This window comes from Mobula birostris, chromosome 20 (assembly GCF_030028105.1).
Source record: "Mobula birostris isolate sMobBir1 chromosome 20, sMobBir1.hap1, whole genome shotgun sequence".
NCBI classification, from domain to species: domain Eukaryota; kingdom Metazoa; phylum Chordata; class Chondrichthyes; order Myliobatiformes; family Myliobatidae; genus Mobula; species Mobula birostris.
The window spans coordinates 61,428,202-61,454,347 of NC_092389.1; the positions used below are offsets into that span (position 1 = coordinate 61,428,202).

Consider the following 26,146-nt stretch of genomic DNA (forward strand, 5'->3'; position numbering starts at 1 on the left):
CTGGTCGCCTCACTATAGGAAGGATATGGAAGCATTGGAAAGGGTACAGAGGAGATTTTACCAGGATGCTGCCTGGTTTACAGAGTATGCATTATGATCAGTGATTAAGGTGGCGAGGGCTTTACTGTTTGGAGAGAAGGAGGATGAGAGGAGACATGATAGAGGTGTACAAAATAATAAGAGGAATAGATAGAGTGGATAGCCAGCGCCTCTTCCCCAGGGCACCACTGCTCAATACAAGAGGACATGACTTTAAGGTAAGGGGTGGGAAGTTCAAGGGGGATATTAGAGGAAGGTTTTTTACTCAGAGAGTGGTTGGTGTGTGGACTGCACTGCCTGAGTCAGTGGTGGAGACAGATACACTAGTGAAATTTAAGAGACTACTAGACAGGTATATGGAGTAATTTAAGGTGGGGGCTTATAAGGGAGGCAGGGTTTGAGGGTCGGCACAACATTGTGGGCCGAAGGGCCTGTACTGTGCTGTACTATTCTATGTTCTATATGTCCCACTGCATCTTTATCGGTAATCCCACCTTATTTCTTCCAATGGTTTTAGCTGATTTTAGGTTACACGATTGGATTCGGTTCTGCTGGAGAGTCTGTTGGTTCATGAGTTTATTAATGACAGTTACTATCATACAGTAACCATTTCTACAGATGGATTGAAACATAATTTAACTGGGAATGTTAATGTGGCTGTTTTCTTTTTTCTGTGTGTCTGAATTGCAGGTACCATAATGATTAAAAAAAAAATGACTTACCAGCTATTTATCGGTATATGAAGCAGAATTGTTTCCCATCATTTTAGGCTTACAGTGGGTGGAGGAAATTAGTCCTTGACAAGTTTGTTCAGTGTTTGATGAGCCTTAAAACAGGTCATTCCATCAGTGTGTCAGATTGACTGTTGGAAACTCATCAAGCAGTATTTCATGTACAAAGTTCGGTTTATATGTCTGCACCTTATGGGCCCTGCACATCGCACTGGTGAGGGAAATAATGGGGTTGACTGTTTAGCAACAAAAGCTGTTAAAAGTTCAACTGTGGATATAGACTTTCCACTTCGCAAATCAGAAGCTGAGGGGTTGGTCATGTTAAGAATTAGGGGCTTATGGCAAGACTTGTAGGATAATGGTCATAAGGACAGACACCTTTACAGAATACATAAACCAATTGGGATTATAGAAGAAGGGCTTAAAACGAAAAGGGATGGAATTATATTGACACGACTTAGAAATGCCCACATGATGGTTAATTATACCTTGTATCTAATTGAAAACTCCATTCTGTGTCGTGTACATTTTGTAATTATGAAACTGTTACACACATACTATTTCGGTGTGAAGCATATAAGGCTGAAAAATCAATTGCAGTCTCAGTACAAATCTTTGGGGGGGTCTGCTCGTAGTTTTCAGATAAAACTTTATTAATTTATGGGAGTGACTTTAAGTTAATTCACAATCAGGAGCTGGAAAAGACATGTAATAATGGTAATGTCAGAATTGTTTTGGGAGACATCGATATGCAACGGGATTGGGAAAATCAGGTTGGTATCAAATCTCAAAAGAGGGTATTTCTTGAATGCCTACGAGGCGGCTTTTTAGATCAACTTGTGTTGGGGCCTGCTTGGGGAAAGTCCATCTCAGATTGGGTTTTGTGTAATAATCCTGACCTTATTCGGGAAATTAAAGTAAAAGAACCCTTAGGAAGCAGTGATCATAGTACAATTGAATTCTTACTGAAATTTGAGAGGGAGAAGCCTACGTCACGTATACCAGTCTTGCAATAGAATAAAGGGAATTACAGAGGCATGAGAGAGGAACTTGCCCAGGTGAATTGGAGGAGGATACTGGTGGGATGACGGTGAGCAGAGGTGGCTGAAGCATCTGGGAATAGTTCACAAGCAGCTGGATAGACATGTCCCACAGACGAAGTTCTCAAATGACAGGTGTAGGCATCCAAAGCTGACAAGGGAAGTTAAGGACACCGTAAGATCTGTTGAAATGGCATATAAGGAAGCAAAGGTGAGTGGGGTTGGATTATTGGGATGTTTTTAAAATCCAAATAAGAGCAAATTAAAAAGCCGTTTAAGGAGGGGTATTTTCAGGCAGAGTCGTAAACCTGTGGAATGCTTTGCCACAGACCATGGTGGAGGCCAATTCTGTGGGTATATTTAAGGCGGAAGTTGATCATTTCCTGATCGATCAGGCCATCAAAGGATATAGTGAGAAGGCAGGGTTATGGGGTTGAGTGGGATCCGGGATCAACCGTGATGGAATGGCAGAGCGGAGTCGATGGGCTGAACGGCCTAATTCTGCTCCTGTGTGTTATGGTCTGACCAAGATTCACCCTGACCCCCCTCTCCCAGTCAGCACCACCCCCACCTGTCCCATTTAACCTGTCCCAGTGCGGGTGGACTTTAGGACCCGGGGGAGCTCAGGACCCGCCGCCCGCGGCTGCTGCTGAATACACGGTGTTTCTGTTCTGTTGCAAGATGCGGTGGATGAGTTCAAATGAACGGATCGATAATTGTCATCTCGTGTTTATTTCACTCTCCGCACATTTATATTTACAGGGACTTTACTCCTGACGCCGGTCCCGGGACCCGATCCGTTTACAGACCGGGAGCGGAACCAGAGTAGATTCTCAGCCACCGGTTTCCATCCCAAGTCATGAAGAAAGGATAACGTTTCCCCGTGAATTTATTCCCAGTGAAGGTGTGGAGATGGGACTTGGTCTCCGCGTTGTAAAATGAAACTGTCCCGGACTCGTAACTGAGATAAACTCCCACCCTCCCGGGGATGGGACCGGCAGGGAGACGGGACTCAGGGGAGGTGAGAACCTTCATCACGTCATAAAACCACCCGATGACCCAGAATCCGGTCTCTGGACTCAGTCTGACCCCTCCCTTCCTCTCCACGGACTCTGCGGCGACTCCCAGACCCCAGCCCCGATTCCCCGCCACATCCACCTCCCAGTAATGTCTCCCCGATGTGAATCCCTCCGATGCCAGCCCACAAGCCCAGAATGTGAATCTCTTCCCGGTGTCAGGGAGATCCCTCCGGGTCCCGGTGAATCTCACACTCTTCCGATCCTCAGACACCTCGAGCCATGGATTCGCCGTTTCAGCATCCAGGGTGACAGAGACTGGGGGGGAGAAGCAGAGAATTAGAGAGTGTCCGGGGATCAGGGGGAGACTCGGGCAGCGCGGCCCCAGGGATCAGGGGGAGATTCGTGCAATGCCGCTCCGGGACCGGTGGAAAGGCCACTGGACCTCAGGCGAGGTTGGGTGGCCGACACGAACCTTTCCTGTGATTTGACCTAGCGGAAATGGATGGAAAACTATTGTTTTCTGCGGGACGGAGAGCAGAGATTTCCCGATCAAACAGACACAAATTGCTGGAGGAACCGAGCGGGTCAGGCAGCATATGTGGAGAGCGATTAACAGTCTACATTTCAGGTCGAGATCCACCCCCAAAATAGTAATGAATAAGGGAGATAGACAGCAGAAACAAGTGCGGCAAAGGGGTGGATTAAGATGGGAAGGGGGAGGGTGAATGGATTTAAACAGCCGTCACAGCGGTTCTTCGGCCCAACTTGTTCGTGCCGACCAATTGCTTTAATGAACTAGTCCCATTTGTCCCATTCCTCTCCATCTTTCTTATCCATGTACCTGCCAAGATGAATATTAAAACATTGCAATTGTACCCATCTCTACAGTTGATCAATTGCCCGGTCTAAACAGAGATTACCCTCTTCCCTGTCCACTATACCATGTATTTTATTGTCACCCACAGACCCACCAACTACGTCAGCCACATCCTCACCCAAATCATTAATATGAATGACAAACAGCACCGTCCTCTCCAGGAACAGGCCTCCAGTCCTCTGGTTTAAGAGACACTTGGACAGACACTTCAATAGGCAAGGCACAGAAGGAGACTGACCTAATGCCGGCCAATGGAATGATGTAGATGGGTAAATAGGTCAGCACGAAGGTGATGGGTCGAAGGGCACATTTCGATGCTGTACGACGATGGCTCTGTGATTTTAAATGCACTGAATGTCTGTTAGCCCACTCCCGCCCATGCCGTGCAGAAAATCCCAAAGAGACAGTAACCCCTGAACCTTGACACATCACACAGAGGAAACATCCTCACTCTATTCTGCCTGTTGACTCCTGAAATAATTTTTTGTTTCCCTGAGATCTCCTCTCATTCTTCTGAACAGGGAACAGAGAACATAGAACAGTACAGCACAGGAACAGGCACTTCATTCAATGTTAACATTCATTTGTGAATGTGAAGTGAGGGAGTGTGAAGGTTCGAAACAGTAAAGAAGGTGATAATGGGAGCCGAGCAACTCACACACAAAATGCTGGTGAACGCAGCAGGCCAGGCAGCATCTACAGGAATAAGTACAGTCGACGTTTCAGGCCGAGATTCTTCGTCAGGACTAACTGAAAGAAGAGCTAGTAAGAGATTTGAAAGTGGCAGGGGGAGGGGAGATCCAAAATGATAGGAGAAGACAGGAAGGGAAGGGATGGAGCCAAGAGCTGGACATTTGATTGGCAAAAGGGGATACAGAGATGAAGAAGGGAGAGGATCGTGGGACGGGAACCTTATCGAGAAAGGAAGGGGGAGGGGAGCACCAGAGGAAGATGGAGAGCAGGCAAGGTGTTATTGTGAGAGGGACAGAGAGAGAAGGGAAAAAAGGGAAAAAAATAAATAAATAAATAAATAATTAAATAAAGAAAGCAGGGATGGGGTAAGGGGAGGAGGGGCATTAATTGAAGTTAGAGAAATGAATGTTCATGCCATTAGGTTGGAGGTTACCCAGATGGAATATAAGGTGTGGCTTCATCTTGACAGTAGAGGAGGCCATGGATAGACATATCAGAATGGGAATGGAACGTGGAATTAAAATGTGTGGCCATTGGGAGATCCTGCTTTCTCTGGCGGACAGACCGTAGGTGTTCAGTAAAATGGTCTCCCAGTCTGCGTCGGATCTCGCCAATATATAGAAGGCCACATCGGGAGCACCGGACGCAGTATATCACACCAGCAGACTCACAGGGGAAGTGTCGCCTCACCTGGAAGGACTGTCTGGGGCCCTGAATGGTGGTTAGGGAGGAAGTGTAAGGGCAGGTGTAGCACTTGTTCTGCTTTACAAGGATAAGTACCGGGAGGGAGATGGATGGGAAGGGATAGGAGTGACGAATGGACAAGGGAGTCGCGTAGGGTGAGATCCCTGCGGAAAGCAGAAAGAGTGGGGGAGGTAAAGATGTGCTTAGTGGTTGGATCCCGTTGGAGGTGGCGGAAGTTACGGAGAATTATATGTTGGACCCGGAAGCTGATGGAGTGGTAGGTGAGGACAAGGGGAACCCTATTCCTAGTGGGGTGGCGGGAGGATGGAGTGAGGGCAGATGTGCGTGAAATGGGGGAGATGCGTTTAAGAGCAGAGTTGATGGTGGAGGAAGGGAAGCCCCTTTCTTTAAAACAGGAAGACATCTCCCTCGTCCTGGAATGAAAAGCCTCATCCTGAGAGCAGGTGCGGCGGAGACGGAGGAATTGCGAGAAGGGGATGGCGTTTTTGCAAGAGACAGGGTGAGAAGAGGAATAGTCCAGATAGCTGTGAGAGTCAGTAGGCTTATAGTAGACATCAGTGGATAAGCTGTCTCCAGAGACAGAGACAGGAAGATCTAGAAAGGGGAGGGAGGTGTTGGAAATGGACCAGGTAAACTTGAGGGCAGGTAACTTCAGGGAGGGGGAACAGACACCAGTCCTCGTCGAGCCACTGAGGAAAGGCTGAGCAGTTTGAAATCCCTAGGTGTGTGAACATCCCTGAAGATCTAATCTGGGCCCAAGATATTGAGGCAATTATGATGAAGACATGGCAGCCGGCTACTTCATTATGAATTTAAGCAAATTTGACACGTCACCGAGGACCCCAGCAAATTTAAGTGGATGCGCCGTGAAGAGACGTCGGACTGGTGGCATCATTGTCTGGCGCACAGGATCAGAGAAAGCTGTAAACACGTCCAGCTCCACCATGGGCACAGGTCTCCCCAGCACCGAGGACGTCTTCGAAAGGCGATGCTATCAGAAGGCTGCATCCGTTCCTGTCCGGCATCCGCACCCGGGACCGGCCCACGTCTCGGTACCACCACCAGCGAGGAGGCTCGGGAGACCGGAGACACGCACCGCGATTTACCAACAGTTTCCGCCCCTTCACCATCAGATCTCCGGATGGACCAGGAGCGCCGTCTCACTTTTTCCTACATCTTTACACGGCTTCTAGTTATTTTTTCAGAGTAACACACGCAAAATGCTGGAGGGATTCAGCAGGTCGGGCGGCATCTATGGACAGGAATAAAGATATGACGTATCAGGCCCGAGGCCCAAAAGGACCTCTTCCCCTCGGAGTTTGCCAAAGGTTCGGCGTGACATCTAAAACTTTGATAAACTTCCATGGATGTGTGGTGGAGGGTGTATTGACTGACTGCATGTACCACAGCCTGGTATGGAAAACACCAACGCTCTTAAACAGAAAATCCAACAGAAAGTAGTGGATACGGCCCAGTCCACCACGGGTGAAGCCCTCCCCACCATTGAGCACATCTACATGAAACGCCATCGCAGGAAAGAAGCATCCGTCATCAGGAACCCCCACCACCCAGGACACGCTCTCTTCTCACTGCTGCCATCAGGAAGGAGGTACAGGAGCCTCAGGACCCACACCACCAGGTTCAGGGACAGTTATTACCCCTCAACCATCAGGAAGGAGGTACAGGAGCCTCAGGACCCACACCACCAGCTTCAGCAACAGTTATTACCCCTCAACCATCAGGAAGGAGGTACAGGAGCCTCAGGACCCACACCACCAGGTTCGGGAACAGTTATTTCCCCTCAACCATCAGGAAGGAGGTACAGGAACCTCAGGACCCACACCACCAGGTTCGGGAACAGTTATTTCCCCTCAACCATCAGGAAGGAGGTACGGGAACCTCAGGACCCACACCACCAGGTTCAGGAACAGTTACTACCCCTCAACCATCAGGAAGGAGGTACAGGAGCCTCAGGTCCCACACCACCAGGTTCAGGGACAGTTATTACCCCTCAGCCATCAGGAAGGAGGTACAGGAGCCTCAGGTCCCACACCACCAGGTTCAGGGACAGTTATTACCCCTCAACCATCAGGAAGGAGGTACAGGAGCCTCAGGAACCACACCACCAGGTTCAGGGACAGTTATTACCCCTCAATCATCAGGAAGGGGGTACAGGAGTCTCAGGACCCACACCACCTGGTTCAGGGACAATTATTACCCCCTCAACCATCAGGAAGGAGGTACAGGAGCCTCAGGAACCACACCACCAGGTTCAGGGACAGTTATCACCCCTCAACCATCAGGCTTATCCAGATAATTATATATACCATCTCTAAGAATACTTTCCATCAATTTACCCACCACTGACGTCAAATTCACAGGCCGATAATTGCTAGGTTTAATCTTAGAACCCTTTTTAAACAGTGAAACAATGTGAGCAATATGCCAATCCTCTGGCACCATCCCTGTTTCTAATGACATTTGAAATATTTCTGTCAGAGCCCCTTCTATTTCTACCCTTACTTCCCTCAAGGTCCTAGGGATTATCCTATCAGGACCCGGAGACTTATCAACTTGTATATTCCTTAAAGGCGCCAGTATTTCCTCTTCTTTAATCATCATAGTTTCCCTACCTGTTTCCCTTACCTTACACAATTCAATATCCTTCACCTTAGTGAATACCGAAGAAAAGAAACTGTTTAAAATCTCCGCCATCTCTTTTGGTTCCACACATAGCTGTCCACTCTGATTCTCCATGGGACCAATTTTATCCCTCACTATCCTTTTGCTATTAATATAACTGTAGAAACCCTTTGGATTTATTTTCTCTTTACTTGTCGAAGCAAACTCGTATCTTCTTTTAGCTTTTCTAATTTCTTTCTTATGATTCTTTTTAAATTCTTTGTTTACATTTTTACAGATCCCTGTGGCACACCACTAGTCACAGGCCTCCACTCAGAGAAGCAATCCTCCACTACCACTCTCTGGCTTCTTCCATTGAACCAATGTCTAATCTAATTTACTACCTCTCCATGTATACGTGGCGTCTGAATTTCCGAACTAATCTGCCATGTGGGACATTGTCCCTACTGGATAATCTTTGCCCAGTTTCCTCATCTAGCTATGTCCCGATTCTGAGCTTATACAGCACTACTTGTCCCTTCACCTGTCTTCATATCATCTGCAAGCTTGGCCACAAAGGCAGCAATTCCTTCATCCAAATCATTTGTTTTTCTACATTGGCTTTGTGTTCCTCGAAGAATTCCAACAGATTTGTCAGGCAAGATTTCCCTTTCAGGGAAGGCATGCTCTACTTGCCCTATTTTATTATGGGCCTCCATGTACCCAAAAGCTCATCCTTAATACTGGACTCCAACATCTTCCCAAGCACCCCACCTCCAGACTAACACTCCTATAATTTACTTTCCCCAGCGGCTCTCCCTTCATAAAGAGTGAAGTGGCCTTTGCAATTTCCAGTCGTCCTGAATGACCAAGTATCCAGTGATTCTTGAAAGATCATTCTTAATGCCCCCATATTCTCCTCAGTCAACTCTTTCCAAACACTGGGCTGTAGTCCATCTGGTCCAGGTACCTTCAGACCTTCAATCTTCCCACGCACTTTCTCCTTAGTAACAGCAACAACACTCATTTCTGTCCCCGGACACTCTCACATTTCTGACATTCAGCTGGTATCTTCCACAGTGAGGAATGACACAAAATACTAAATAAGTACCTCTGCCATGTCTTAATTTCACATTTCTCCTCTCTGGTGTCATTTTCTAGGGGTCCAATATCCACTCTCATCTCTCTTTTACTCCTTACAGTTTTGTGACATCCGAGTATGGTTGGTAAGGTTTCCCTCATATCTCATTTTCTCTCCTTCTGGCTTTGATATTGCTTTGTGTTGATTATCAAAGTCTTCTCGATACTCCAAAGTCCTGCTAATTTTGTTCTATTCTATGCCCTGTCTTTAGCTTTTATGCTGTCTTTGACTTCCCTTATATAATACTACTTCATGTTTGGGATTCATCTATCTGAATTGCCCCTGGAACTTCAGTCTTTGCTGTTCTGCTATCATCCCTGCTCATGCCACCTTTCAATCTACATTGGCTAGCTACTCTCTCAATCCTCTGCAATTATCTTTACTCCTCTCTAATACTGATACATCTGAATTTATCTCCCCCTCAAACTCTGGAGTGAATTCTATCATTTTATGATCACTGCTTCCTAAAGGTTCTTTCACCTTAACCGCCCAAATCATACCTTTACATTATACAAATCCCACTCCAGCCTTGCCTTTCATTGCCTTTCTCCCATTTGGCTCAACTGCAGGTTGTACTAAAAAGCCATCTTGGGGGAATTCTACAAATTCCCTCTCTTGGGAGGCAGCACCAACAGGATTTTCCCAATCTACCTGCATGTTGAAATCCCCCATTCCTATCATCACCTTGCCCTTTTTGTCTATCTACAGTGTAATTTGACTCCCATTTCTATCCTTGCTAGTGTTTGGATGCCCGTACTCATCAAGTTCTTTTTACCCTTGAAGTTTCTTAATTCAACCCACAATAATTCTACATTTTCCAATCCTATGTCTCCTCTGTCTTTCATTTCATTTTTTTTACCAACAGACCCTCCCCAGCCTCTCTGCCTACCTTGTGTCCATTGAATACAAGGTGAGTCCTTGAATGTTGGGCTTCAAGCCAGAATCTCCTTTCTACCACAACTCAGTGATGCCAACAACGTTGTACCTGCCAATCTCTACCTGTGCTACAACATCATCTACCTTATTCCGTATACTGGAGCATTCAAATATAACACCTTCAGTCCTGTATTCATCAGCCTATTCGACACTGTCCACATGAACTTAAGCCAGGCCTCTGTCACTGATAAACCACACTGGGGGTATTGTCTGCCTTTCTGGTTCCCCTAATATGGGGAGGATGTCATTACACTGGACAGGAAGCTTCAGGAGGATGTTACCAGGACTGTGCGGCTTGGTTTAAAAAAGAGAGCGTGGATAAGCTGGGGCTATTTCCCTGGAGTGTAGGATGTTGAGGGTTGACCCCTTATCGAGGTAAATAAGTTTATAAGGGCTTAGATAAAGTAGGAGTATTTTTCCCAGAACATGGGAGTGGAGAACCGGAAAGCTCAGATTTAAGGTGAGGGGGATCTATGGGGTAACTTTCTCACAGTTACCCCATAAGAGGTGAATACTTGGAATTTGCTGTCAGCAGAAACTGTTGAAACAGATAAACAGATAATTGAACTATTCTTTTTTAAAAAGTTAGACAGGTACACAGATAGGAAATGGTCCGAGGGGTATTGGACAAACACACACAAATGGGACCTGTTCAAGGAGACATCTTTGTATTGCAGACGGATGAAGTGGGCCGTGGGTTCAACATCTGCCAAAGTCCTTCCTAGATCGTCGTCCTGAGGAATCTCACCCTGGAGTCTGTCTGTGAACTGTTGATGTGACAGAGGGCAGCTCAGTGCCACAGAACAGACAGACTGGGTAAGGACGGTTGATTTCATTCCAAAATGGGAATTTGTGCCTGTGATGAAATCTTGACCAACGTCAATGCTGATCGGCGTGTCCGGACTCGGTCTCACAATGCTTCAATGCAGTGGTCTGATAACCATAAGACCATAAGACATACGAGCAGAATTAGGCTATTTGGCCCATCGAGTCTGCTCCGCCATTCAATCATGGCTAATTCTTTTTCCCCTCCTCAGCCGTACTCCCTGGCCTTCTCACCGTAACCCTTGATGCCGTGTTAATCTAGAACCTAACAAGCTGAACGTTAAACATGAAGGACAACCTGGCCTCCACAGCTGCCTGTGGTATCAAGTTCTGCAAATTCACCACCCTCGGGCTGAAGGAATTCCTCTGCATCTCTGTTTTTAAATGGACACCCCTCTATCTTGAGGATCTGCCCTCTTGTCCTACACTCCCCCACCACGGGAAACATCCTTTCCACATCTACTCTGTCTTGGCCTTTCAACATTTCACAGGTTTCAATGAGATCCCCCTTCGTCTTTCTAAATTCCAGTCAGTACAGCACAGAGCATTCCAACGTTCCACGTATGATAACCCTTTCATTCCCGGAATCACCCATGTGAACTTCCTCTGGACCCTCTACGATGCCACCACATCTTTTCTCAGATGAGGGGCCCAAAACTGTTCACAATACTCAAGGTGAGGCCTCATCCGTGCCTTATAAAGCCTCAGCATCACATCCCTGATTTTGTATTCTAAACCCCTTGAACTGAATGCTAACATTTCCTTTGCCTTCCTCGCCACTGACTCTACCTGCAAGCTAACCTTTCGGGTGTTCTGTAGAAGGACTCCCAAGTCCATTTGCATCTCATATTTTTGGATTTTCTCCCCATATAAAATAAACTGCATATTATGTCCACTACCAAACTGCATGACAATGCATTTTCCAACATTGTATATCATTTGCCACTTGCCCATTCTCCTCATCCAAGTCCTTGTGCAGCCTACCAGTCTGGTCAACACTACCGGCTCCTGCATCAATCTTCATATCATCTGCAAACTTAGCGACAAAGCCACCTATACCATCAGCTAAATCATTGAGGTCCATATAGCATAAAAAGAAGCAGTCCTAATACTGACCCCTGTGGAACACTACTCGTCACTGGCAGCCAACCAAAAAAGTGTCCTTGTATTCTCATTCGCTGCTTCCTACCAATCAGGTGATGTTTCAACCATGCCAATAACTTTTCTGTAATACCGTGGCTTCTTAACTTGGTAAGCAGCCTCATGTGTGCCACCTTGTCAAAGGCCTTCCGAGATTCCAAATATACAACGTCCACTACATCCCCTTTATCTAAACTACTTGTAATCTCCTCAAAGAATTCCAACAGGTTGTCAGGCAAGATATTCCCTTAAGGAAGCCATGCTGACTTATCCTATCTTGTCCAGTGTCACCACGTATTCCATGACCTCTTCCTTAACAATTGACACTAATGTCTTCCCAACCACAGAGGTGAGGCTAACTGGTCTATAATTTCCTTTTTGCTGCCTTCGTCCTACGTTAAAGAGTTGAGTGACATTTGCAATTTTCCAATCCTCTGGAACCATGCCACGGTCGAATAATTTTTGAAAGATCATTGCTTTTGCCTCCGTAATGTCTACGGTTACCTCTTTCAGAACACGAGGGCGCAGTTCATCTGGTCCGGGTGACTTATGTACCTTTAGGCCTTTCAACTTTTTGAGCACCTTCTCCCTTCTAACAGTAACTGCACTCACTTCTCTTCCCTCGCACTCTTCAGCACCTGGCACAGTGCCAGTGTCTTCCACAGTGAAGACTGATGCAAAATTCTCATATAGTTCATCTGCCATCTCTTTGTGCCCCGTTATTATGTATCCGGCCTCATTTTCTAGCGGTCCTATATCCACATTCATCTCTATTTTATTTTTTTACAATACTTAAAAAACAATTTGATTTTGTTTGCTAGCTTGTTTTACAAAGACAGGTTTGTTAGAAGGGCCCGAAGGATCATTGGAGACCCAAGTCACCCCAACCACAAACTGTACCAGTTGCTACCATCCTGAAAACAGTACCGCAGCATAAAAGCCAGAACCAACAGGCTCCTGGACAGCTTCTTCCACCAGGCCATCAGACTGATTAACTCGTGCTGAGACAACTGTATTGCTATGTTATATTGACTAGCATGTTGTACATATTATTTGTCGTATGTTACTATAAATTTCACATTGCACATTTCGACAGAGATGTCACGTAAAGATTTTTACTCCTCGTGAATTTGAAGGGTGTAAGATAAAGTCAATTTAGTTCAATGTCTTATTTCATTTTTCCCTTCCCAATCATTCTTTCAGTTCCTCGCTCTCTGCAGGTGTTAAAAATCTTTCCAACTCTCTGTCTTCCTACTATTTTTTGCTTTGTTCTATGCCATTCTTTTGCTTGTCTTCCTATTTTGGCATTTGAGTATTTATTTATCTATGGAATACATCTATCCATCACATTCCTCATTTTCAAAGAAACTGACACCATTCCTGCTCTGCTGTCATTCCTGCCAGCATCTCCTTCCAATTTACTTTGTCCAACTCCTCTCTCATACCTCTGTAATTTCTTCTACTCCTGTAAAATACTGCAACGTCAGACTTTACTTTCTCCTTATCAAATTTCAAGTTGAACTCAGACGTGTTGTGAGCACTGCCTCCCAAAGTTGTTTTTTTTTTCCCCTTAAGCTCTCTTAGCACCTCCGGTTCAATACATAACCTCCAATCCAGCAGAGTTGTTCCCCTAGTAGGTTCAACGACAAACTGCTCAAACTGCTCGAAAAGCCATCAGAAAGCATTGAACAAATTCAGTCTCCAGAGATTCATTACAAATCGGGTTTTCCCAATTGATCTGCATGTTGAAATATCACATGACTAACAAAACATTGTCCCTTTCATCAGCCTTTTCTATTTCCAGTTGTGATCTGTGGCCCACTTCCCAGCTACTGTTGGGAGGCCTGTATATGACTGCTATCAGGATACTTTTATCTTTCAAAGTTGCTGGTGAACGCAGCAGGCCAGGCAGCATCTCTAGGAAGAGGTACAGTCAACGTTTCGGGCAGAGACCCTTCGTCACGACTAACTGAAAGAAGAGCTTGTAAGAGATATGAAAGTGGGACGGGAAGGGGGAGATCCGAAATGATAGGAGAAGACAGGAGGGGGAGGGATGGAGCCAAGAGCTGGAAAGTTGATTGGCAAAAGGGATATGAAAAGATCATGGGACCGGAGGCCCAGGGAGAAAGAAAGGGGGAGGGGTGAAGCCCAGAGGATGGGCAAGATGATGGCATGAACATTGACTTCTCTAACTTGCGTTAATGCCCCTCCTCCCCCTCGTACCCATCCGTTATTTATTACATATATATATTCTTTTTCCTCTCTCTCCTTTTTCTCCCTCTGGCCCTCTCACTATACTCCTTACCCATCCTCTGGGCTTCACCCCTCCACCTTTTTTTTGCCCTGGGCTTCCCATCCCATGATCCTTTCATCTCCCTTTTGCCAATTAACCTTCCAGCTCTTGGCTCCATCCCTCCCCCTCCTGTCTTCTATCATTTTGGATCTCCCCCTCCCCCTCCCACTTTCATATCTCTTACTCGCTCTTCTTTCAGTTAGTCCTGACGAAGGGTCTCGGCCCGAAACGTCAACTGTACCTCTTCCTAGAGATGCTGCCTGGCCTGCTGCGTTCACCAGCAACTTCTCTGTGTGTTGCTTCAAATTCCAGCATCTGCAGATTTCCTCGTGTGTACTTCTATCTTTGCTGTTTCTTAACTAAACCCATAGGGATTTTTCCGATCCCACATCTCATGTTTCTACTGATTTACCAGCAGAGCCATTCAATCCTGTCTGCCGACCATCCTATACCACCGATACATTGTGCAAACCCGGAGATTCATCTCCCAACTACAACCATCCTTCAGCCACAACATCACACCTGACAATCTGTAAAAGAGCAACAAGATCATCCACCTTATTTCTTATACTCCATGCATTGAGATGTAACACTACTGCACTGATACTCACCCTGATGGCTGCAATTTTGTCCTCGTATCTGTCCACCCTATCTGACAATCTGACTGCACACTATCTTTGCTCTTTTATCATCAGTTCTATCCCGTCACTCCAGTTCCCAACACCCCAAATGTGTTAAGCCCTCCCCAACAGCTCTATCAAACCTCTCTGTGAAAATATTTTCCTCCCTCTGGTCCAGGTGCAACCCATCCCTTTTCAGTCGGTGATACGTCCATCACAGGAGATCCCAATGCTGCAAGAACCCGAAGCACTGCCTCCTGCACCAGCTTCTGCGCTGGACTTTACTCTGCCGAATTACCCCGTTTCCACCCTCACCAGTACGTGCACAGGCAGCAATCCAGAAATTACAACCCTGGACGTACTGCTCTGAGCTTCGTGCCAAGCTCTCCAAACTCTATTTTCAGCACCTCTTTGCTTTTACTTCCTTTGTAATTGGTCCCAAAATGTACCAACATATCTGTTTGTTTCCCTCCCTCTCTGAAATACTGTGGACACGATCCGAGTTGTCCCTGACCCTGGCACCTGGGAGGCAACATAACAGTCCACAGATAGTCTTGTCTGTTCTTCCGTCTATTGAATCCCCTATCACCACCACTCCTATCTTCTCCCTTTAACAACAGTGAGAGTTGCCAATCCAGAAGGAGGGAGACCTGCGTCAATCAGAGTCTGCACTCACAGCGCACGAAGGACTTGTGTATTTTTCTGATAATCCCAGTTACCACACTGAAACCCGCTTTTGTTCCCTGCAATATCATCAAGTCAGTATTAATTTCCCAGCTCCTGTGGTAGGATTCAAATGCTTAGCTTGGTGTGTTAGTGCAGTGTGCCTTGGATCAGGCCACAGTGGTTCATCTGCCAGTCCCGTGTATTGGTTGTATTGTGACCCTGTGCTGGTGTGTTCAGGGGTCTGAATTCTGCAGCTGACCATGTGACAGTCGGTGGGGTTGATGTGAAATAAACTTCAGTTCCCCTTCAGTCCATTATTACAGCCAAATTTGGCTTCAGATTAGAACTTAATTATGTGTGTCTCAGAAACAAGGAGAAATTAACCTTCGTAAGTTTTACCTCGATTAATGCAATCAAGTGTTTCTGTCAGCACGGTGTTCAACAAATAGGGGTGATAGAATTTTTCAACAAGTAGTTTTCCATCTGTCACTGACAATTCCTGGACACCGTCATTAATCCTGTAAATATTAAACTACTGGTGAAACCTGGAATTCTGAACTATTTTACAAATCCATACAGGGTTTTGTTAAAGAGCATGTCCTACCTTTTGTTCCGACGAGCTTCCTCCTGAAATAGATAAAACACAAATCTGATGAGACTTGAACTTACTGTCTACATCCTGAATTTCATCCAAATCATTACAAGATGTTGGAAATTCCCACTCCCGCAGTCACTTGCACACACAAACAATAAAGAAGCACGAGGTAAATTACAGGGAACATTTCTGAAAGTTAGAGCATTGCTAAGAGGATGAAACTTATGGGAAAGACAGGACAGACTGTGCATTTTCATCTGGATACGAAGTCAGGGTGATCAGGTGGGAGAATTTAAGATCAGTGATGGATTTGATTGTGTGCTGGTGGAGAAGGTACCACTGTTTATGGGGAGACGAAATGTCGGTTGGATTTTTAATAAATTTGTGAAGAGGATGTGGAACTCACTGCCACAGAACTGGTTGAAGAGGAACAGCAGAGATTGAATTCAATGGGGAAGCTGAAGAAACACGTGAGGGACTATGTAGTTCGTGGCACTGCAGCTGGGAGAAGTGAGCAAGTGGGAGGAGGATTGTGAAGCAGGGAAATTGATAGGAGAAAATGGACCAATTGGCCTCTTTATGATGGAGAATGGGATATAATCCCATGTGAAACTTATCTGAAAATGCAAAGAAACAGTAAAAGTTTCCCTAATCTGACGGAAACCATACAGAGAGGGTAGATTGATGTGTGTGCTACATTCTTGCTCTTATTAATTGACAGAGAGACCCTCACAACCACCGCACCAGACAAACTCACAGCGTGTGACTGGAACTGGGTGTTAATGGGAGTTTTAGAGGGTATTTAAATTGTTAATTAAGTGCAGAATCAGCACTTCAGAGAAGATTGTATTCTGTCCTGGTATGTACAGAAGCTGTGGAAGTCCAGTTTTGGGACAAAAACAACCCTGAATTGTTGCAGCAGTTGTCTGGTAAAGACAGTTTGCTGCCATTTGTAAACGTTGTGTGTAGAAGCAACGCATCTGTTTTCTGTCTGCGTTGTATTCTGTGTTGCGTAGTAATGAAGGCAACTAGTCACGTGAGTGGGGCGTGGAAATAGCAAAGCGAAAAAGTTATGTATTCACAAGATCACAAGGCAAAGGAGCAGAAGTAGGCCATTCAGCCCATCGAGTCTGCTCCGCCACTCCACCATGAGCTAAACTATTCTCCCATCTAGTTCCAATTTCCGGCTTTTTCCCCATATCCCTTGATACCCTGACTAATTAGATACCTATCAATCTCCTCCTTAAACACCCTCAATGATCGGGCCTCCACAGCTGTATGTGACAACGAATTCCATAAATCCACGACCCTCTGGCAAAAAAAAAAATTCTCCTCATCTCTGTTTTAAATGGGTACCCTTTAATTCTAAGACTGTGGCCTCTTGTCCTGCACTCACCCATCAAGAGAAACAACCTTTCCACATCTATTTGGTCCAACCCTTTCAACATTCAAAATGTCTCTATGAGATCCCCTCTCATTCTTCTATTATCTAATGAATACCGTCCAAGAGCCGACAAACACTCCTCATATGTTAGCCCCTGCATTCCAGGAATCATCCTCGTACATCTTCTCTGAACTCTCTCCAAAATCAGTACATCTCTTCTAAGATAGGGGGCCCAAAACTGCACACAGTATTCTAAATTACCAAGGTAATTAAAGCTAGTCTTATGTTCAATCTTTTGGTTACCGATGTGCAATTGGCTGTTGGGAGTATACTGCTGTTTTGATATTACCATACATTTGATTTTTTTACAATTGATGGTTAGACCAAAATCTACACTTGTTTGTATTACTTTCTCTAGGAGGATTTATAGGTCTTCTGCAGCACTTACTATTAGGGTGGGATTGTTTCCTTACAGTATATTGTTGATGTAACACCTCCAATTTTTATCCCATCTAGGTCTTCTATTTCTCTGAGAATCACTTCACTATAAATATTAAATAATTCCTGTGAGGCAACTCATCCCTGTCGAACTCCTCTTTGAATTTTAGTCCAACTGCTTATACTATCATCAATTTTTACCTCCGCTGTTTGATTGCAATATAAATTTAGAAGCAGTTATTGGTCCCTTCTGTCAATGTTTAGTTTAGTGAGAATTTGAAATAAGTTTTCTTGTTTCACTTTGTCAAATGCTTTAATGAATTCAATAAAACATAAAAAGACATTATTTTGATATTCAATTGCCCTTTCTGAAAGCATTTATAGTATGAAAATTGTGTTCCTCGTTCCTCTATCCTCAATAAACCCATATTGCAGTTTTGAAGTTTCTGGCCTTAACCTGTTTTTAATTCGACTCAGAACAATTATCAACAAAATCTTTAATATGTGAATCATAATACTGATTGTTCTATAATTTTCGCAGTCAATATTTCCAGGAATTTTTGGCAGAGTTATAAATACTGATTTCAAGAGATCATCAGGCAATACACCAGAGCATATGCCATTAAACAGTTCAAAAAGGAAATCTATGCCCAGATCTTTTAGGGCTTGTATCATTTCCACTGAAATGTCATCAAGTCCACTGGCTTTACCAGGTTTCCTGCTTTTCATTGCTTTAGTTATTTCTTCTTTGGTAATAGGTGGGCCAGAATTAGGATGTTTAATATCTGGGGGTTCCCCTCTATTATCTTCAAAAAGCTGCTGTATATACTGAATCCACCTCTCACATACTTTATCTGGATCTGTTAGTACGGATCCGTCTGCTGATCTTATGCATCCTGTAGAGGAGATTTTCTTAATTCCAGTAATTTCTTTAGTTTTCTTGACTGCTTCATTGCAGCTTAATTTATGATGAATTACACCTTAAGTTTCATTGCTTCTGGGTTGTATGTTGCTGACAAAGAATCGAACACTTATCTTCAATATTTTGAAACGTATGTCATATCATTTGTTGACCGTTTCATTGCAGCTTAATTTACAATTAATTATGCTTAACTTTCATCATCTCAAGGTTGTATGTTGCTGATAAAGGATCGAATATATATCTTCGACATTTTGGAATTTCATTATTGTAGTGATTGGCAGGCGCGTCATACAAGTATAACAATCTGTGCGAGATGGCCAGCCGTGGCAAATGATTTGTTAGAATTGGCCGCTATGGGATCCAGTGACGTCATCGTCCACAATGGCAGCTTAAATCAATAGCTCCTCCGGAAAAATGCATATTTTGCCCCGTTAATCCATCAAATATAAGATCTTTTGAAAATATCTGAATTGATAAGGAGAGCAAGAAGGGGGAAAAAGAATGGAGATTTAAAAAAAAGCGTCACTGTGGAGCCTATGGAAGAGAGAGGTATCACGAGCAGCTCTCCTACACGTGCGTGTGGTGGCAAAGCTGACGCTGGGCCTCGTTCAGGCGATGCGGCAAATATGAGAAAGTTTCTGGAAGAGATAAGGGAAGTCCATAAACATATGAAACAGCAACTAAATGATATAAAGTCAGAGCTCGCCAATGTCACTCAGAAAATAGTGATGGCAAAGACATGAATTGAGATGGTAAAAGATCGCGTACAAAACGTGCGATGGATACTAAGAAAGACGATAAAAATATTAAATCAACAGGAAAGTAAATTGTTTGACCAGGAGGGAAGAATATCAGGAAAAATATCAAGATTTATAATGTTCCCAAAGGAGCGGAGGGATTGTCGATGATGGAGTTTGTAGAAAAGTTGCTGAGGGAAGCACTGGAGATTCCGCCGACTATGGCAATTGAAATTGAGAGGGCGCATTGTGCGCTGCTCCCGCGGCCTTGAAGTAAGCCGCCTTCAATAGTACTTAGATTCCTTCGATTCAAGAGCAAGGCGGAGATTCTATGAAGATTCTAAGAAGAGGAGATTTTCGAACGGGAAATTAATGTACTTTGATCAAGATTATCCCCCGGTGGTCCTACAGAAGCAGAAGGAATATTCCGAAGCAAAATGAATATTAAAGCAAGAAAAGATTAAATTCCAAACCCCGTACCCTGCTAAACTGAGGGTGTTTTACGAAGGAGGGATACAACTACATCAGACGGTGGAAGAGGCGACTACAGACATGAAGAACAGAGGGCTGCCTGCTAGCATGGTCAAACCAAGGGAAAGGCTGGCTGAGCAGTTATCCCGATCTGCTTGGGAAATAGTAAGAGAACCGAGAAAGCAGGGGACAGGAGAAGGACAAGAGAACAATATTAGGAAGAGACTGTGAGTTCTCCGAAGACAGCCCTCACCTCCTCCAAAAGAGCCATATGGTTCAGCTAACTTTGAAAGTGCTGATAAACTAAATGGAAGCAAAAATAGACGGTGATATACCCATCTCAAGATATATGTATTATAATGTGAATTTTATATTACTCAATTTTTTTTTATTCATTCATTTACTCATTTTCCCCACCTAAATGACAATATATACGTGGGATGATTACACAGGGAAATTATTTCTGTGTAACGAAAATAGATGTTTTTACTTACTTTTATAGGTACTGCAGCGGGGGCCTCAAATCACAGGTAGGAGGGCCTATCCCCCACGGCTAGACATTTCTTCTAGCTCAACCCAGGGTCATCTAGACCCCAGCCTGGGAATCACACCTTCATTACCTTTTTTTTTATTATTCCCGTTTCTTGGATCTTATTTGTTCAAGGAGTAGATCGATTAAGTTATATTCTGAAACTTTCAATGATATACTAACAGATACATACACATGGCTATGGACAAAGTAAAATTCATTTCTTTTAATGTCAATGGGCTGTTAAATCTAATCAAACGCAGCAAAATTCTATCAAAAAATGAAAAAAAAAGAAGCCCATGTAGTATATTTACAGGAAACTCACTTAAGTGATAATCAGCATGGGAATTTAAAGAGAATGGGCTTTGCTAATTTGTTTTTCTCTGCATATAAATCAGAAAAGGAGTTTATATTCTCATCTCAAGCGAGCTAAATTGTCAAAAAGTATTCGAAATGGGAGATAAGGAGGGCAGATATATTCTGGTAAGGGGGGACATAGATGGAAATCCACTTACTTTATTGAATATATACACAACCCCTGGAAGTGATTTTAGTTTCTTCCAGAAAGTTACTAATATTATGGTAACGGAAACAGAACGTCTCTTGATATGTGGGGGAGACTTAAACTTACAATTGCAACCATAGTTAGACTCTTTCAATACATCACTAATGAAACAAAGTCCTTACATAAGAAAGTTAATACTCTTGTTGAGGATGTTGGTCTAATTGATATATGGAGGGATCTTTTCCCTGACAGAAGGGGAAAATACAAGAAAAGACTATTTCATAACAATTGGAAAAGAAAAAGATAAAATAATCACCTATGGAATTGGGACAATAGATGTAAGTGACTATGTATCTATATATTTAACTGTTGATTTTGACCTGCAACCTAAAAGAACTTTTTGGAAACTAAATTCAAGTTTACTCAATGATCCCGATTTTAAGGAACAAATTAAAAAAGAAATTGGTCTTTACTCAGAATTCAATGACAATGGAAAGGTTTCACCTCCCATTCTATCAGATACTCTGAAGGCTGTCTTAAGAGGGAAAATTATAGCAATATCTTCATATAAGAAAAAAGAAAGGAATAAAACTTTAGAGGAATTACAAAATAAGCTGAAGGAACTAGAAAAAAAACACGAATTGAGTTTGGCACAGGATACAGTAGAGGAAATTTTTAAAATTAGGAATGAAATTATTAGTTTGGCTACACAAGAAATTAGAAAAAAAATGTTTCTGAAACAGAGACACTATGAAAGTCGATCTTAATCTATGATAATACTGGCGTGAAAACTGAAAAAAAGATAGCAGAAAATATAATTCATAGAATTAGGGATCCAAGAACACAAGTGATAAAAAATAAGCTAAGTGAAATTCAAGAAGCTTTTGAAATGTTTCACAAAATGCTATATTTTAAAGTTCCAGGGGGAAGCATAACCCAAATTGACACCTTCCTGAATTCTTTAGAGTTGCCCACTTTAAGCAAAGAACAAAATAGAACGACAACTGCTGACATAATTGAAGCTGAACTAAAAAATGCAATTGGTAGGCTTAAATTAAGAAAGTCACCAGGATCAGATAGATATACCTCAAAGTGGTATAAGGAATTTAGAAATGAGTTAATTCGTGTCTTACTCCCCATACTGAACAGGACTCTAAGGAAGGTACAAATGCCAGCCAGCTGGAAGGAGGCGATAATCTCAGCTATACCGAAAGAAGGCAAGGATAAAATGGAATGTGGGTCATTTAGACCAATATCTGTTTTTGATGTAGATTTACCTCCATCATGGCCAAACAATTAGAAGCGTTTCTACCCACACTGATACATAATGATCAGAGAGGTTTTATACAACAACGCCAAACACAAGACAATATTTGAGGGACACTTCACATTATGGATCACATAAAAAAAATGAAATTGAAGCTGAAAAGGCATTTGATTCAGTTAACTGGAATTTTCTTCACAGAGTTTTACATAGATTTGGTCTACGTGACACAATCATTAAAACTATACAGGTACAACATGACAACCCTACTGCTAGGATTAAAATCAATGGATATTTATCTAATAGATTTACCCTAGAAAGGGGCACGAGATAGGGTTGTGCATGGTCACCACTACTCTTCGCATTATATCTGGAACCATTAGCTCAATACATCAGACAAAATGAAGATATCACGGGAATTACTATTAAAGGGACAGAGCAGAAATTGGCCTGTTACGCGGATGACATTTTGATCTATCTAGGGGAACCAACATACTCTTTACCTAAATTGATGCAATCCATTGAACAATATGGCCAATTATTAGGATACAAGATCAACACAGATAAAACCCAACTACTTTCATATAACTACAGCCCACCAAGAGAAATTGAAAGTACATATCCTTGAGCATGGCAAACAGAGTCTGTCAAATATTTGGGCATAATTATGCCAAAAGATTTGGCAAAATTATCAGAATGCAACTATCAGCCTATATATTACAAAATTAAGGAAGATATAACAAGATGGATCCTAATTCCTTTAATTGGTCTCAGAATTAAAATGAATATACTGAGGTATCAATGGAAGTGTACCAGTTCACAGAAATGGAGGGAGTTTGGGTGGAAAAACTTGATACAATATTGTATTACACCCTCTCAGAAATCTCATTATGCTAGTAACCTCCCTGTTTGCTGGAGAAATTGTGGAAATCAAAATGTAAACCATTATCATATTTTCTGGGAATGCCCTGTTATCAAAGACTATTGGAGTGGGATACACAATGCCCTACAAGACATCTTTAAATGTGAAGTACCCTTAGAAAGTAAGACCATATATTTTGGGTATATACCTCAAGAATGGTTGAAAAGAGATAAATATTTAATGAATATACTGCTAGTGGCTGCTAAAAAAGACCCTTACCAGGAAATGGTTATCACAGGACAGCCCTACTTTAAATGTATGGATGGAAATTACAATGGACGTTTACAAAAAGGAGAAGATAACAGCATCTGTTAATCATAAGTTGGAACAATTCAATTCATACTGGGAAAAATAGTTTAACTACATAACACCTCATAGGCCTTATTTTATTCTCACAAGTCAATGAATATGCTGTAAAAAAAAATCATTCCCTACTCTGTACATAGTTTTCTCCGTTTGATTGTTCTTTCTTTCCTCTTCTTTCTATAAGTGTATACCTCAGATAAATATAATGTGGAGATTTGTAACAACTATATGTACAGTATCTGAAATACATCTTACGGAAATATTTGTTTGATGATCAACTTCAATAAAAAAATAAATTACAAAAAAAAAGAATTGGCCGCTCCACTGTGTTTATTTCAAATATACCACCGTTCATTTAGTGCTCTTTGATGGAAACAAATTAAAATATAATCCCTCACCTTGAGAAATATCACACCGTTTTTTTGATCCATCTGCTCATTTAACTTTGAAATTTCCCTCTGAATAAACCTTATATTCTCTTGAATCTCTCGAAGGTTTTTCTTCATTGGATTCAGAATCCTCGCCTCTTCTTTCCTGAGATCCCTAAGTAAGCTCTGCTCTTTCTCAGTGATAATCTGGCGCAGTTCAGCAAACTGGGATGCGATGTGGGTCTGAACGCTGTGTGACTGAACCTGTCAAATGAAAGGTGAAGATTAATTTACTGTATTGCTGTGTTGTATTTGCTTATGACATTAAGGTGGCAATTCGGTCCATTGAAGACCATGCTAGTTCTGAGAGCATTCCCGTCAACCTCATTCCCTCACGTTTTCCTGAAACCTATTATCCCTCAATGACCCAGTAACTCCCATCTGATTCACATACACCCTCCTCCACCTTCACAGGGTTAATTGTAATTAACCATTCATCCAGCATGTCCTTGGGATGTGTCTGAAACTGTCGGGGTCACAGGGAGAACATGCAAACTCCACACAGACAGCACCAGAGGCCAGGATTGAACCCAGGTCACTGGAGCTGCAATACTCGGCTATTCTGCATTAATGGGAGCAAAACTAAACAGTAATATCAGAACTTCCGCTCAGGAATCCTCACCCGAACTCTGGAAATCTTCTCTTTCTGTTGCTGCTCCTTTTCCTGGAAGTCTGATTTCTTTTTTGTGAGAGAGTCTAAGGAAGATTTTAGCTGATCCTGGAAGTCAGAGTGCAAAGGAAATTGAGACAACAACAACAACAACAACAACAACAATAGAAACAAGTGATCAAACACGATTATCGCACAAAATGCTGGAGGAACTCAGTGAGTCAGGCAGCATCTACGCAGGGAAAATAAACAGTCGGTGTTTCGGGATGAGACCCTTCATTAAGACTGGGAAGGAATGGGGCTGAAGCCAGAATAAAAAGGTTGGGGATGAGAACCAGCTGACAGGTGACGGGTGAGACAACGTGAGGGGGGACGTGGGGGAGGGTGATGAAGTGAGAAGCTGAGAGGGGACATGTGGAAGAGGCAAAGAGCTGAAGAAGAAGGTATCTAATACGAGAGGACAAAAGACCATGGAGGAAACGGGGGGATTTGGGGCTGTTTGTGGCCGTGAATGGTGACGAGGGAGGAGGTGCAGGAGTCAGGTTTAGCACTTGTCCCGCTTCCAGATATCGGTGTCAGGAAGGAGATCAGTGGGGAGCAGCGAGTGGATAAGGGAATTACGTAGAGACCGATCCCTATAGAGAGCCGAGAGTTGTAGTGGTGGAGGGTGGGAGTGGGAGTGAGAGGGAAAGATGTGCTTCATGGTAGAATCAGACTGGAGATGGCGAAAGGTGGGGGAATGATGTGTTGTTTATGGAGGCTAGTTGGACAGGACAAGGGAGGATGGGGTGAATATCAAATTCGGATTACTTTTACCTTGTAGAGTGTAACAGCTTCTTTAATCGGCATGAAGCGGTGCTCCCTGTGAACCTGCGTAACTGCACAGATCAAACAGGTCAATGTCTTGTCCGTTTCACAAAACAGCTTCAGTTCTTCCTCATGTTCCTCGCAGTGAAGTTTACTTTCCTTCCCTTTCCGATTCAGGTTTATATTTCGAGCTTTTTCAGCCAGATTTGCTAAAGCCCGATTTACCCTGAGGGTGCCGTCAGCAAACACCTCTCTACATTCCGGGCAGGAGTTTCTCTCCTCACTTTCCCAACACCGGGTGATACAAGAGCGACAGAAGTTGTGTCCACACTCCGCTGATACCGGATCGGTGAAGAAATCCAGGCAGATGGGACAAATTGCCTCCTCGCTCAAACTCTGGACCGGACCTTTCGAAGACATGTTAACTCCCGGCACTTCCTGGTTCAGAATGATTGCACTTTCGGGGAGCTGCTGATCGCCTGCAGTACCGCGATTGACCACTACACGCGCTGCAGACTCAGGGAACGAACATTATGCTGCTGGGTATGTTCTGTGGGAATTGTGGCCTTTTCCATGTCAGTGTGGAATGAGAAACACATTAAACAGGTCAGAACACAAATGACACCGGCCATGGACTGCCCAAGTTCGGCTGCCATAGGAGGAAGGTTTGGCATGGCGCTAACAACCCCATCCCTTAAAAATCCAGTGTGACAGATACGTCAACTGAACCTCGACAGGCCTCATACCTGGGATTGGAAGGACCTTCCCCTGGAAGACGATTGAAGTCATGAGGTGAAAGGAAAAGCCACAGGGCTGATCACCCTTCGCCCCGGACAGGGGATTCTGGCGAGTCGCTGTTGGCGGCCTTTGCCCTGGTAGGC

The 26,146-nt window shown here is 43.6% G+C and overlaps 1 protein-coding gene across 1 annotated transcript; it reads right to left on the reverse strand.

The window, feature by feature from the left end:
* Window positions 1–2,535: 2,535 nt before the first annotated feature.
* LOC140185026 (zinc-binding protein A33-like) lies at window positions 2,536–25,690 on the reverse strand. The gene is made up of 4 exons (XM_072238251.1): window positions 25,275–25,690; window positions 23,819–24,052; window positions 6,048–6,177; window positions 2,536–3,144 (listed from the first exon to the last, which is right to left on the reverse strand). The coding sequence occupies exons 1-4, from the start codon at window positions 25,683–25,685 to the stop codon at window positions 2,612–2,614; spliced, it is 1,308 nt and encodes a 435-aa protein (XP_072094352.1). The 5' UTR covers window positions 25,686–25,690; the 3' UTR covers window positions 2,536–2,611.
* Window positions 25,691–26,146: the final 456 nt, after the last annotated feature.